The sequence below is a fragment of the Trichogramma pretiosum genome, unplaced genomic scaffold, assembly GCF_000599845.2.
Source record: "Trichogramma pretiosum strain Unisexual culture from Peru unplaced genomic scaffold, Tpre_2.0 scaffold31, whole genome shotgun sequence".
In the NCBI taxonomy this organism is placed as follows: Eukaryota; Metazoa; Arthropoda; class Insecta; order Hymenoptera; family Trichogrammatidae; genus Trichogramma; species Trichogramma pretiosum.
This window is the reverse complement of record NW_019641631.1, coordinates 1149093-1165263: the sequence shown is the minus strand read 5'-3', so window position 1 is coordinate 1165263 and position 16171 is coordinate 1149093. Positions and strand designations below refer to the sequence as shown.

At 41.4% G+C, this 16171-nt stretch overlaps 1 protein-coding gene across 1 annotated transcript in view; it reads left to right on the top strand.

The window, feature by feature from the left end:
• The first annotated feature begins 5444 nt into the window (after positions 1 to 5444).
• The window catches only part of LOC106652165 (nesprin-1), a 44749-nt gene continuing 34022 nt past the window's right edge, over positions 5445 to 16171 (top strand). The window contains exons 1-2 of the mRNA XM_023459278.1: positions 5445 to 5859; positions 6007 to 6386. Of these exons, the coding sequence (XP_023315046.1) occupies positions 5501 to 5859; positions 6007 to 6386 (739 nt within the window). The 5' untranslated portion in view covers positions 5445 to 5500. The remainder of the gene's footprint in view (positions 5860 to 6006; positions 6387 to 16171) is intronic.

The window sequence follows — 16171 nt, the reverse complement described above, 5'->3', positions numbered from 1 at the left end:
TATAGATACGTGACAAGCACCTGCCGCAGCCATTCACACTTGGGCCTTGCAAGCACACATATTACGCCCATTCGTTCGCTACGATCTTTGGCTTCAACCTCGAGCGCGAGGATAATTTACGCTTGTGCTCGTATTTTCGATGCGATTTCTTTTATAAGGTGCTAATTTTTATGAAAAACGTGAACAATTCATTGTGGAAAGCTTCGCTCTGAACCATATTACGCGTTCACTGAAAATATCAGTGCAATCATGCTTGGCAATGACTCGCGAGACACATTGGCAACGATTTTGCGTCAAGAAAATAATTCAAAAAATATTATACTTAAAATTTCATCAAAAATTGACAAAGTACTTTCATCGGCGTGCTTTAAAAAATATTAGTCACATTTCTAATAAACAACGAAAGTTACGATTTAAATGTATATCTGACAATGACTTTGGTACATACGATGACGTGTGCGAACAGTCAATTAATAACTGGCTCGCACATGCTACACATGTTTATTTGAGCTACACATTCGTTTCTTTGAATATTAATACTTTTACAAGGTTGATGGTTGTCGGGATAATATTTACAAAACATAAAAAATATTAAACTTTGAATAATGAAATACGGCGAGCGTATTGATTCATTCTTGTACTAATTGTTCGGCAAATAAAAAAGCTCTAATTTTCACGACTTGTAATTATGCATCTACCGCCTACGCAAGACGAATATGCAAGATGAGAAATCTGTAAGAACCTGGTTCTTTGTTAAGCTAACAATTAACAAGTGGTTCGAACGCTGAAGCTACTAGTAAGATTTTGCTATTAGATTTCATTTATCATGATTATAATGAATCTGAATTCCTCAAAAACTCCACCATTCCAAATCCAGCAATATGTAATGCTTCTATAAACGTGCCATAAAATTAATCGATGACATCTGAAAATATCATGATTATTGTACAAAACGGGCGTGATGAAATATTAAAAGAACAAGGAAATATAATGTGTGCTGGAGATTGATACACGCCGATCCCATAAGCTCAAATAAAAACCTCAAAACACCGATGTGAATTCAACGAACGAAACGTCATTGCGGTTTCATATTGTAGTAACATTTAATTTGAACAAGATTCTAAATCAGTATTAACCGGAATTTGACATATGGAGCCTATACCACTATAGGCTTTAATGCCCGCTGTATACCGAAAACATCGGAGCTTTCTATGCGCAAGCTTAGAAGTAGATCAGCTCAACACATGAATTTTCGCAAATCATCGAGCGCAATCAACTTCAAACAATATATTGCACGATCGCAACAACTTATGTGCGCGATGCCAGGCACGTATACGTACACGCGCACACACACGTGTATACGTGTACATATGTGCAGTAGGCGAGCTTGAGAGATCGATATTGAAGGCGCGCGCGGAAGCGGAGTCGAGCCACGAGCTATGCCTATTATATAGCGTCTGCAAGCTCGAGCCCGGCAGTTTAGGAAAGTTAAAAGAGGCGAACGACCGCGGCTTTTACACATTCCAGGATCAATGCTCATACATGTGCCCGATCATGCACGTATAAATGCACCTACTCGCGCAGACATTCACACACACACGTACGAGCACATGACTGTACGCGATTTAACAGCGTCGACGGCTACATACGTACACGGTATAGGTAAATCGGTGTGGGGGTCGGATCGGTATAGAGACTCTTTCGCTTGTAATGTGCCAAACAAATCACCGCAGAGTCTATATAGATATATGTTTTAGGCAAGCGACCGGAACAGGTGCTGTAAGTGCACCCTCACGCATACACCTAACTTTATGCACTGCTCAGACAACTAAAGGCCCATTAAATTTCGTAGTAATGTCGCGGCAAAATTTCTACTTTACCAATTTAATCGCGCATTTACTAACGCGATAAAATTATAGTATTTCAATAAAGACCGAAAACTCTAACATGCACGTTTTAAATTACTACTTGATTTATAAAATATTTAGTAAATTAAGAATTGGTAACATAATTTTTTTTTTTTAATAAAGTAATTAGATTTGTAGGCATTAATGATAATTGAAGCTCTATGTAGGGAGCTTGAAGGCATAACAAAGCACAAATTACATCCACATCGGACTTTTAATTAATTTGCGTGTTTGGCGTCGACCTCCGGCACTCGAAAGTACACGGGCATTTTCGAAGACAAGTGAATTCGTATTGTACACATGGGCTCGCACGCGATACATCACGTCCCTTGCTATTTTTTGCGTTGCACGCATTACATATACGTATAGCTAGCTGCATGTGTATGTCAATAAAAAGTTGAAAAATTCGCGGTTGAACCATTTACGTATCCTGTGTAAGGCGTTCGAACGATAGGGTTCCTCGCGCTCTCTCTCTCTCTCTCTCTCTTGCTCTCTCTCACTCTGTCTCTCGCGTCGAAATTCAACCGAGCGTGCATTTACGAAAATTAGTCGTTTTATCCTTCGCTGCATGTAATACACGGCTTGGGCCCTCGAATATGTAATTACGCGCGTCGCTTTTATTTCGAGCCGTTCTTTATTGCATTTTTATGTAAGCCCGTACATAATATATTAATAACCCGAGAACGAGTTTCGATGCATGAACATTTTCGGGTAAATTACTCGCGATTCTATCGACGTTTACAATGAACCCGAGCGACGACGAAGCGGACGACGAGAATGCAATCAGTCGCTCGGGCGATATATCGAAGAGAAAGAAGCGAGAGAAAAAAATCCATGGAAATTCGCGATTTAACGATTACGAGGTCAAAGCACGTGACCTAGTAAAGCTGCTCTCGCCATTGTAAATCAATCAAAATTGCAACTCAATATCATTCAGATCTTGAGTGCGCGCGTGTACTTGTGAATCATAGATGAAGTGCTGCAAGATTCATGCATTTACACGTAACGATCATCGATACATTCATAAACGGCGGAGTGAATCTCATCTCTTTTTTTTCTCCTTAAAATGCAAATTTACGAAATTTTCATAATATTGTCAATCAATTTAAAGATAATGAAACTGCGTGAAATCGTGCAATTATCTTGTCTCGCGGACGCAATGCCGTGCAGTATCTTCCAAGCATCACGCGATAAATAATTCAACTCGAGATCGGCACGAGGGAGAAAGTGTTTCGCTACGAAAAGTATAGTTACACGTGTTCAGTCCGGGCACCAGGGTCAGTTTATGCATATGTATGCGTCTTTGACCGTGGCATACGGGTTTCACATTAAACCTGGCTTGATATAAATCTATACTGACGACAATTACCACTTCTTCGGACAGTTGCACGTGAAGGCGGCTTAGCTATTTTTTTTTCAAAAATACTTTGACGCAAAAATCAATGCGAAATTTGAGTATTAACGGCCCAATTTAGTTTTGCAACTTTTTCAAATTACATTTTGAGTTTACTATTCGATTAACATCTTTACTGTTTTGGTCTATTTGTTATTCATGACCAGCCGTAAAGATGTACAAAATTCGTTAAAATTGTTAAAGTGATTTTACTCTTATCGCCTTGCAGAGTAAAATTGTTGCTAAAAACGAAGAACCGATAAGATAAAGTAGCTCGGTAATATGCCACTGAAAACGTTCACGAGTACTATTAGTTTCTCAAGAAAGGTCAGCAAATTGTCACGCGCATCGATACTCCGATAAAAGTTAAAAAATATCGGTCATAATAAGGCACGATTTATAATTCCGAAATGTTTGGCAAAACATAAATCGTGCGAAACAGACTTCAGGAAAGTACATCATTTGGAATTGTCAAAATTTTTAAATATTATTTCACACGAAGTATAATTGTCTTGGTTGTTAAAAGTTTTACTTCAGCCCGAAGAAAATTCACGAACCTCAGATAATTTTTAAAATAAATATATTATGATGGATATTTAACAATAAGAATTTAAGTTGATAAAGTTTAGAGATACTTCCTTACAGTAAAAAAAGTATGCGTTCAATTTGATTTGACGAAAATTGTTGAAACTTGAAAAGCTCTCGTCTTATAGCAGCAGCGCAGTACACGTTGCGCAGTAGGTTAAGCTCGTAAGTCGGGACATAGCCACCCTACAGTATGTTCACCCACCCACGCATGAGCATAAGAGCACACACAAACTTGCCCAGCGCACACACGAAGCAAAATCCTTGGGCATATATACACACACGGTCGTTTGGCGTCCACCACATCGCTATGCGCGCTAGGTATATAGCGAAAGTGAACGTTCGTATACACATCTGTGCACGAGAGTCCCCCTCCTTCGTTCGCGAATCCTGCGCACCGGCCACAATGGCTAGGAGTGTGTGCGAGTTGGTGTGTATAAGTGTGTGCGCGTGTGTGTGCCAAACGCCAGTCTCGCGGATAAGCAGTATGTACACACGATCGTGCAGCCTGGAGAGCGAAGACGCGCAAACTGGAGAATAGTATCGAACCGGCTGTACGTCAAGCAACAACTTTTTGCGCCTGCTCGTGCGCCTACTTTTTTAATGTTATGATCGCACACGCCTGCTAATGTTTAACGTGCGATTTTAAAAGCACAAAGTTTAGCTCGACGACATAAGGTTTGATCGAAAGATTCTTTCGATTGGCTAACTACAGATCGGAGTACTCGCTGAGTTGTACAAATTCGAAAGTATTTTATTATAAGTTTTGATTGGTGAAAAATTACCGTTCGAGATAAATAAAAAAGGCTTGGAGTGTAAAAGTGACAAAATCTAATTTGTGATCGAAACTCTGGAATCTATAAATCCATGTGTATAGTGTTGAATTTTCAAAAGTATATATATTCGTAAATAAAGAAGTATTTATCTGTTATTACGTTGAACGTTAATGTTGTGTATAATTAAACCGAAAATTTTTTAATCAAGCTGATGTACGATAAATTTGATAAGTGTTTACAAAAAATTTCGTCCAATAATAATAGTCAATAATAGAATATCAATCGGTTGTATTAAAGTAAGGAAAAAAAAGAGATTCGTTCGAAGAACGAGTGAAAAGTCAAACTAACCGAAGAACTATTAAACAGTATATCAGTGCAGTGTACAAGCCCCAAAGCTTTGGTCGAGCTGCACCGGCATCGTGCAAGTTTGCCAATAAAACAGTGCACGAGACTTTTCACGCACACACCATCACGTGTGCGCTCCGCGTATCACGTGCTCCAAGTCGTAACCTACATCGAGGCTGGACAATAGACTCGCTCCGTAAGAAATTGATTCTGCCGACCGCAAGAGTCGTCGTCGTCGTTGTCAATGCTACCCGTAATCCGTAAGCAAAAATAACATTGTCCCCCGAACGATGCAGCTTTCGCACCATGAGTCAGATACAGCGATAAAGTGCCTGAAACAGTGTCGGATCGAGCAGGGGCAGTCCAAAAGGGCCAAGGGCTGCTCGTGATTGCCAGGACAGATATCGCGCGCACAGCGTGGAGCCAACGCACTGTGCACAGAGAGAGGGTGACCTACTACCTACGGCCGCCGCACACACGCTATATACATAATAATGTCGGGCTGCGATCGACCGACCGGCAACGGCACCCCCACCGTCAGTCCGAAGCATCGGGCTGCGGTAGCACGTGGCCAGAGTAGTAACAGCGCCGCGAACTCGGGTCACCAGCTGCTGCGCGAGAGAGTCAGCTTTTTCGAGCAGCTCAACCGCAGCTCCAGCGAGGATCTGACGGATCATCGAGGCAGCGCCGATCATCGAAGATCGTCCTCGAGAGCGAGCAATTCGTCGTTCGAGGAGAGCTTCGAGCGGCTGGTCGAAGAGGGCGAATTGAACGGGGCGAAAGTCGTTAAGTTTGAAAAGATTACCGTGAAAAAGAGTTTGAAGGAAGTTTCTTCGACGACGTCGGTGCTTAGGTACGTTGTTCAACCAATTTGCAAGTTTTCGATTGTCTTTGAATGGATTTTATAGGGTCCTATAATGTCCTATAAAATCAATTCAAAAGATAATTTTTAGGCCGAGATACTTAAAAAAAAAAAAATACCCAAATGTCAATTCAACAGTACCGCAAGCTCCAACGGCAGCAATGACAATCTCCCGACTCGCCATCACGGCACTCCGACCCAGGCCAGGGTTCGAAGTCCGAGCGAGGCGAGCGACGAGTTCTTCGGCTACGACGATTCGGCCTACCAGAGTCACAATCAGCCGACCGCCACCGGCGGCGAGACGTCCAAGTCCAGCTCGGCCGCGTCGTTCGCCTGGCTGCCCGCCTCGGAGGAGAGCCTCCTCGGCCGACAATGCCCGAGCCCCATGTCGGACGACCGGCCGGCCGCCGAGTGGTACGCCGAGTACAGCAATCAGAGCTTCTTCGGCGTCACTGCCGGAAGAATCGACTACGGACGCAGCAAGAGCCAGTACGACGCTCACATCGCCGAGATCAAAGGTGTGTACGAGGAGAAAAGAGCAATAAAATAATGCTGGACGTACAAGCTGCTGGCATTGCGTCAATTATGTAACGATATTGTGAGAAAACGCCTCGCAGTAGCGCTAGTTCTCTCTCTCTCGTGAATGCTCATGCAAACACGTTTATCTCGCGGCTTACTGTGTAAGACGACAAGATGCCTTTTTTTTCTTCTCTCTCTCTCTCTCTCTCTCGTGCACGCGTATCAATACCGACGCGCGCTCAAACGATCGTATTTCTCGGCGCGATTATACTTTTACGATCGCGCATGTATCGGGCATTATTTTCACGTCTGCCTCGGTATAATTTAATTTAAAAAATGTGTAAGCAGTTACCAGTTTTCTCAAAAAGCAATCACGGAACTTTCGTTGCATTCGACAGAAACGCAATAATTACCCCGAGAGCATTATAACGTATCGTCGAAAGCGTGCATATATTTTGCAGCTACGTGTATACGCGGCTCGCGAATGTGGATAATCAATGCGATCTCGTAAATCGACGACGAAAATTAATAATAACGCCACGCACGTACGCGCAGCGATGATATAATGCGTAACGATCGTCGCGGCGACTGCGGACAATCGGCCAATTCGTAACTCGTTTTAAGTTCGTACTTACATCTGCATTGCGTAAACAAAAGCCATTTAAGCCGGGCCGGAGATCGAAAGGAGAAAGGGAAGATATTCGAGCGCAAAAAAGTCACGAGGCGTCCGAGCACCGACGATGATGCTAATCGGGCTAGCCGAGCTACTGCTGCTGCCGGCCCGATCGTAGAGTCGGTAGTTCTATCCGGCGACTCCTTGACGTCACCGCGCGCAGTGGCGATCAACGGAGTTGGTTCAAGGCTGACTTCTCTCTATGCTCATAAGACTATATAGCTCCATGCTTCGTGCGAGAAGCGACGCGCAGCTGCCTCCCAATACGCATCGCGCGTATATAAGCCGGCCACCGCAGCATAACGTAAAATACACGCGGCTGCCTTGTGCATATATATCGCGCGCGACTTTCTTTTTCGCATTTCTTTTTCTCCGTCTGGCGTCTTGGCTGTCGCCGTTGTCGTCTCCTTATATTCCTGATTCCGAGGCATTTTGTATGGTCGATTTTTCGTCGTGCCTTACATATTTCGCCGCTGAGACTTCCGTAATATCAAATTTTTCTTCTCGGACAACAGACAATTGATAAAATCTTTATAGGAACGCATACGTAATGGTCCTAGGTGTTTTGAATTATTTCAACAGCTCTCGCGCATGTGACTTGGAGCCTGAAAAACACGCGGATAATTTTGCCCATGATAGTTGTTTGCTAAATTGCCAGTGATCGCGATGAATATGTATTCATGAAAGTATTCAGATGCGTAACAACCCATGTCGCTTGGGATGATCGATTATTTCACTCGATTGACGCCGAATCGACGATTAATGTACAAACATATTATTTTGTTATTTTAAATTCAGAAATTCAGTAATGTATAAATAATTTCAAAAAATATTTTCCACGTGCGTATACCAAACAGTTATTAAAAATTAATCAAGACATCTTTTTCGCTAACGAGCTTAATGGATTTGCAAATACTCAAATCTGCCAAGCCTTCGTATTTCCATCGTTAACTCCGATATATCGAAGTTAGTGGTTATTATCTATACGATAAAAAAATTTAAAAATACTTACCTGCTTAAAATTTAAAAATACTTACCTAATTCTGTTTTGACATTAGATACGTGCGTGGGCAGATATGAACGGAAAGTAACCACACTACACATACCGTTATAAAATACATATGGGACAAATCCTTTTTTCAGTCTCATTTAATACCTGTTTCTAGCGCGAGCTGTCGTGTTTTGTATTATGGTTAACCACTGTAAAGATATTTACAGGTAGAACTCGGATGTGTGTAGCATGTGAAAATCCCATAATCCGCGTCGTGTGCATATGGGTGAAAAATATAGAGCGCGTGTATGGCAAAAAAAACCTTCAGTTTGTAGCTTGGGACATAGTGTGGCTGTAATATCGTATTTGCAGACTACAACTTTCATTGTTACACAAAATTATTGTATAAAAGCAACAAATATATTGTATTTATCCTTTTCTACCGAGGAATATATTAAATAATTTTATAATTTTGATCGTGAATCATGAGGGGATTATAAAGTAGCTTTAAAAGTTATTATGTTCACACGATTTGTATTCTAATATGAATTTAATCCTCGTTCATAGAAAAAGAGGAGAAAAAACAATCGATTGATCGTTTAACACCATGTGCTATTTTTACAACATTTCAAAAGAAATGAGTCAAACAATCCTTTTGAAAATACTGAATGGAAATATTTCTGCAAAAATAAAAAAAACACATCAATCCGAGCGATGACGAAAAAAGATACAAACATTCATTCATTCGTGGCCCCCCCCCCCCCCCNGGCCCCCCCCCCCCCCGTATTCAAGGGCTCAGCGACGAACGTTTGGCGGGGATGACAAAATCGTATTACAGTTGTGCGGCGAATTGCGTGAGGTTTCTGTCCGCGTGCGATATGTTTTGCTCCGTCGTGCAGAAACGTGTATATTTCTCCGTACACGAGTGTGTGTAGAATATAAAAACGATCGATAGACCACCACTGTGCCTACGATTGTATCGGCGCATTAGTAGCCGCGCGCGAGGTGAATCCAGCGGACATTGAAGACTCGAGCCATTTCATCAAAGTCGATTGATTTTATCATTCAAACGATACTTGCAAAAAATGAAAATTTTTAAAAGGAGCCGAATTATTAATTACATTACGAAAATATCTCGTTAGAATTCGGCGCAACAATGTATGCGGTGCGTTGATTGACAAAGAGGCGGCCGTGTGCCGCGGCGTACTTGAAACGTGTCTTAATGCTCGTGTCGACACTCCAGCGCGTATAAATGTATTATCAATTGCTCGGCTCCGGGCCTAAACACCGGAAACACACGAGTAAACGCGCGAAAACGATCTATTCGTAGTACTTCCAATTAAACTTGTAAATACAGCGGGCTCGCTCGCGCGCGCGCGTGCACCGACAAATGTACACGTACATGTGCGCACGCACACCCGCGCCCGGCCTATATATGCATGTACGGAGCACGTACAACCGTGCGGCTAAACTCGAGGCAGTTTATACGTTAGCACCTCCGAGGGAACGCGAACGGCCGTATAGGCATGGAGCATGAGATGCGGTTTTGCATGATGATGCGCCTGCCTTGTGTAAAACTCGCGTTTGTATACGGAAGTGTAAATGAGCCTGTACGTACGTAAGAATATGTGCATCAATGTGTCTGCGGCGCGCGAGGGGAGCAAACGCAACCGACGCCCTGATGGAGCTCGAATATTCGAGGCATGCGAGGGTACGCGTATGGATACGCTTCACTTGGCCAATTACCGAATAATTGGCAAAATGACTTACTCGTTGGTCGTGTGTATTGTGTGTGGGCCGCGCGAACGAGCTCAAAGGTCTCGAATGCGCGAAACGCACGACGAACAGGTGAATATTACATTGTAGTCTGGTGCGAAGCCACGCGTGAAGGCGCGACTCCCAGTGCCAAGCAGGAAGGAAACGCGGCCGCGACGCGATCGTTTCGCGGTTTCAATGACGCGAGATGAGATTTCTGGTACGAGTCGAGCCTTTTTCGAAAGTATATCGCGATATTATAATTCGATACACTGCCATTGAAAGCCGATGCCATTTTTGGCGCTAAAGGGTATCGCGTCGACCTTTTAGATACTCGATTATGTACATAAGATACATGAAATAAGAAGCAGCTGACATAACGCATTCTCTCACACACGAGCACTTGGCAGTAAGAAAAAAAAAGTATACGTTTCTTCTCGTCTCGAGTCCAGGCACTGTAACGATAATGCGTTCGGACATTCGCGGCGCGTTAACTCGGCTTTTTTTTTTAATGTCGAACGCTCCGTCGAGGACAAGGTTGCGAGGCAAGGCATACGTAGAGCAGTATACACATGCAGGCGCCTTTTGATACTCCTCTCGCGTGAACGAAATCTTATATGCTTGACAGCTATCGCTTTACCGAATTGATTTGAGTCTAATCCGACACATCTAGTCAGGGACACTTGCAACTGTCGGTGAAACAAGTGCAGTGTAGTCGCAAAAAAGGTCGTCGCGCAAAATCATCTATTTATCTATTTAATGCAATTACGACGCGACTGGCCTAAGGGTTCCCGCAATATTTTTGCTTAGACCGTGTGACCTAGTTTCCGAGCGAGCATGAGGCTCTCGCACTCTGCGCCGACCAGACTCGTTACTATATAGGTGTAGAGTCGCGTACGCACGCATGCGCGTGTACACGTATTCTGGACTCGGCGGCGCGCTATTCAGTTATAATTTTGCACATCTCGATTAGCCATACAATTACACTTGTGATTGACAATCGCATTAGCCACCCAAGAAACACGTTTGCGTTGCATAATAATGTAATGATCGATTCTTTTTTCTCCGTCGGACAATATCGAATATCCGGGCGTTCATTTTCACGAGTAATATACGATCATTTCCTCGTACGGGACAAAAAAAGTTGCAAGGTCAACATTCGTCTGGGTTACGCGCGGGTGCATACTGCAATGCAAGACGTCGAAAAAGATTACAGAAAAAATTATGTCCGAGTGATGCATGTATAGACCACGCTGCTGCTATATATACGCATTATATGCATACATTATGTAAGTTAAGATCATACAAGGCGGCGATAGCGCATCAGAGTCGGTACACATACGATATATACCGTCCGGCGCGCTGACCTCATCCTCGAGAACTTGTCCCACTTAATACACACTTTACATATATCGTATGCGTGCCGTCACAACTTTGTCGTCCCCTTCCCCGCTCGGTCGCTTCGCCGCCGCCGCCGCTGCTCTGCTCTCTCATTTCGCAATTCAGTCGAGATGAGGCTGTGTGATGCGCGAAAAGAGAGAGACGATGCTTCACTTTTGTATTATTCGCTGGCCGTCTCGCGTGCTTTACTTTCTCCCGAAAAATTGTTACGCTCGACGAGCCGATAAAAACGCCCTCGGACCGCTCCAAGCAGCTGCGCGCATGCGATTCGAGCGCGTGTTTCGGATGTTTAATCTCAATTAAATGCCGGGATACGTTGACTCTTGGGGCTTGACGGCCGGCGACTTTTTCGTGCAAGCCAAAGAGACCGTGAGAACTGCGAGACTCGCGAACGTGCACCGCTTTTGGTCCAAATTTCAATTTCCTTTGGCTTTTTCTTATCGAAAATATCTACAAGAATTTCGTGTAAAAATATTGTGCATTTATTATACAAAAATTTTCTGATCTGTTGATGCATAGTTTGATATAAAAAAAAAAACAGTTATAAAAATAATCAAACACTCAAATTAAATATTCTTTTTAATAATAAAATTGGTTTTGAGATAAATAACAAGATTTTAGGTTTTATGATTATCCACTCACTTTGAATATAATAAAATCCGATTAGTAAAAAATGCAATAAAAAAGTCGATCACTTTAAAAACATCTATAAAGAAAAATCACGATAAAATTAAATATATACAATCAAAAGAGTTACCTCATCTCAGGGTTAAAGGTCATAATCTTCTAGCCCTGAGTTATTTCGGCACGTGATAAAACCAAATTCCGTTAATATATAATGCTAACACGGAAATGAAGTTCTTCAACTCTTGGAATACACGATACAAAAGCCGTCAATGCGAATTATTCAACAAATTAGTTTCAGTTACCTAACTAAAGTTCATCAAAATATCCAAGGGTAAAATCAGATCGATGAAAACTTGAACGGGCCACGCTACACACATGTACTCGAGTATCGTGCCTCGTTTGCAGAAGCAACAACAGCTTCAACTTTGCATTCATGTCGAACCATTAACTTGAATATTTCCGTTGTTTCTTTATCGAATAATTATGAGTTTATTAAAAAAAAAATACTCAAAGTATTGCATTTGTGACAGTTATTACGCAACGATTGTATACGTGTAAAAAAGTCTTCAACCGCAAGCTGCTATTCGAAACTTGCAAGCATATTGCAGAATGCGTATTATAGCTAAACGTCATACATCACGAGTCAGAGTCCTTTAACCTCCACGCATATGTCGCTGAGCATGTTCTATTTTTGAGCAAACGTCAAACGAGTGCCGTAAGCGTAGTGAAAAAACGAGTGAAAATTTAAAATAAATCGTACTTTTTTCCAAAATAAATTTATTGTAAATAGTCGGCAAATCAATTTTTTTTGATCTATTGGGTCCAGCTATTTATAAATAATCAAGTCAATCGATCAAGATGAGTTCATCAAAAAAACTCGAGTACTCTAAAACGTTCGGGTATCTGAATTTTCCTGACTCGAATCAAATTGCTCTTATATGTTGGACACGTGCATGTTCCAAAAAAAATATTCCCCGACTGTAATTTACATGTTATTACAAAGTGAATCTGAAGACTTACAATCATGCACTCGGGCATATTAAATCAACGAAACAAAGTAGTACACCAAACACACAAAGTGACGAGCGCTTCACAATTTCTGATGAGCTATGAACATGACAAAAAACGTTCTCTTTTATTGTCATGCAAAAAAGAGTTTCGTCCTCGCAATTCTCAACAGGCACCGTGTAGATGACGTCTCGGGGGCTTGCATGAGTAATGATTAATTGACCGAACGAAATATAGAAACTGGACGCGAAAGCCATCGTTCCAACTTCTTAGTCACGATAAGCTCATACGCCAACTTTGAAGCAAACATATACCCGCGCGATATCGTGACTTTTTACATTTCGCCGAAAGATTTTTTACTCTCTATTTAAGTTTTGTCGTAAAAGCTCGGAATAAATGTATGATACAATTCGTGAACGTTTCCTAGAGGAGAATATGGATCGGGGATGGATAGGTATCAAGCAAGGCACGCGATCGTGAATCTCGCCGCTTGTCATCGAAATCGAGTCTTTGACTCGACGGTATTTTTTCCTCGCGATTAAGGTTGCGACTGCTCCAAATGCTCGTGACATTTTAGTTACGCGCGCATAAACATTCGAACAATTTTTCAGTTTTAATTTTCTCAATCGTCAAAAGATGATTTAACGACGCTACTCTCGTAACACTGCTTTCATTGTGCGTTAAGCAATCGTCCATTATCCCGTTTTATCTTGACGTTTACACGCATGAGAATTGTCCTTGTAACGCGTAAAACAGCATTTAAAGCATCAACGAGCGCCAAAGATTTAATACGCACGCACACGTCGCTGGCGAACGAGGCGAGCGAAGCTGAAAGAGCCGCGTTGCCGAGCGCGCGAACATTAAAATCGTAACGTCTCGTATTCGTTACGGACGTTTTGCAGTGGCCAGTTTATTCAACTTTTCGCTGGGTAATGGTGCCGTTAACTTTTGATTCTGCTACTGCAAACGATGTCATCTACAACTGTAACGCATTATAAGAGCGATACGAGAATAATATCATTTTTTCGTGTACACGCTCGTGCACACGTACGAACGCATTAATTCATTCATAATCCACCGCACTCGCTGGTCTCTGTACAATTTGCGAAGTCGCTGCCATTCCCATCCATATTATCCATTGCTCGGCGCTCGTTGCTCAAGTGTAAGATAACCCAGACCGAAGCTATATGCTAATCCTGGTTACGTATACCATCTATCGACGCAAGCACCAGATTCAGACTATGGTGTGCGAGTCGGCGATCCACCGATCGCTGCACACGCGGGTAACTTGATCATTGGCTTGTTTGCTTATGTGAATCGGGCTCCGACACTAGCGGCTATACCTCAATATATACTGCTCCCGTAAACACACACACACACACACACATATACCTTATATACGTTATGTGTGCGTCGCTACCAGAAGCAGAGACACCCAATACGAGCACGCCGCGCACTGCAGCCGGCGCGGAGAGTTTCGCGACTGATTATAGGCAAAGGAGACCTTACATCAGCTCGCTGCAGTGGCCGTGCCTTTAGCCCTCGGATACGTTAGTCTAGCTTAGTCACTTGCACTCGTCACTCGAATTGCGAGTAAAAATATCGTACTTTTCGCACTTTTTCTATGGGCAAATTATGCGCCCCCCGCGAGGAAGGCTGAGGTGGCTGTGATTATTGTGCTCTGCGAGTGTCAAGTGGTAATGTGAGCCGATGAGTGCTAGTTCCGAGATTAGATCAGGCGATGACTCGGAGTCGTCTAGCAGTGGGTTTTCTCGATCATTTGGTGAGGCTCGTAGATAGTTGCGAAACACATCAATTTCTCATATTTTACTAGTATATTAATACGTACTTTGACTCTGATGAACCACTTGCCATAGAGGCGTAGATATAAAGAGGCTTATAATGCGGTTAAAACTTATTTATAAAATCAATTGCATGGAGAAGCGAAACACGGTATACTATAATATTTCTCATTGGATTTCAGTTACTAAAGTGAAATCGTAAAGAGGATCAATTTGAAATTCAAAAAACTTGAAAAGGGGAGCAAAATGATGAAAAGGGCTTTGTCTAGATTAAAGTCTTTTCATTTGAACATTTTTATATAAAAGTGTTTATAAAAGAATAACATTATCAAACTTAGTAGGAAACACTGTAATCCTGAAGGAAAATATCTCAAACCACATAGAAAGTACAATTCAATGTAAATTTGTCAAAAATGTATCTAAAAAATTTTTTTTAACATTTCCAGCAGAAAGTGTATAATTTAGACTGCAGTGATATTAAGAAAAATAATTTTCAATCTGACAAATTTAAGCATGAGTAGAAATTAATAAATAGAAATTAAGTATAACATCATTCAAATTATGCTCTGTACCATAAGAGCAATCATATATTGTTTACACATAATAAAAGTAAGCTCTCTGTACGGTTAATTCGAAATATTAAAGCTTTTTTCACCCTTTGAGTTACTTTTTTCCTCTTAATTGGATTCGTCGCTCGCTCACTCGCGTTCGAGCACAAGACCGAAGCCTTGTACACATAACAACCACACGCGAAGTAAAAAACTCGCCGAATGGTATTAAGACTTTCATATTGCAGTAAATGTACGAGCCACCTTGACTGTATAAATGCACACATCACAACTATTTAGTTCGATGTAACTTCTGCAATTCAATGAATAAAACAATGTCACTTAAAATAAAAGAGTGGATGAATAAGCTAAGGAACGTTTATCTTCGTGAATAGATTTATAATTGTATACGTTTACAACAACGATTTTTTTGTAATACAATTTATTGACTGCGTTTACTACTCTATCTTATCATTATCTCTTTATGCATTATTTGTAAAAATTGATTTTGATAAAGTCATTAATACACTTTCAGCTACGTGATGAATACCTGAGTCATTTGATTCATTGTAAATAATTATTTTCTTATCCAGATCGCGGTGACACACATAGCTATACAGACATTTCTGAGAATTTTAATGAAAGTTTGTTTAAAAATTTAAAGAACCGATGAGTAACTCGAGGCATAAACATTTAAAAACTGAATTATAAATATTATATTGGTTGTTAGCATTTTTTCCTAATATAGTTACACTAACAAATATTTACTTCATTCTGAGCAGATCGAAATTTTAAATTTCGAATTCATCTCAAGAGGTGATCAAACATCCTTCATTTTACGAACTATATTCATAGTTTTCATCATGCTATGTACTTCAAAGTAACATGTGTATTTTTGAATGGAGCAATCTTCTTCAAAGCGCCAATTAATGTTGGCGGAATTTCCTGAGCGTATAAAATTGATATACATCTTTTATTT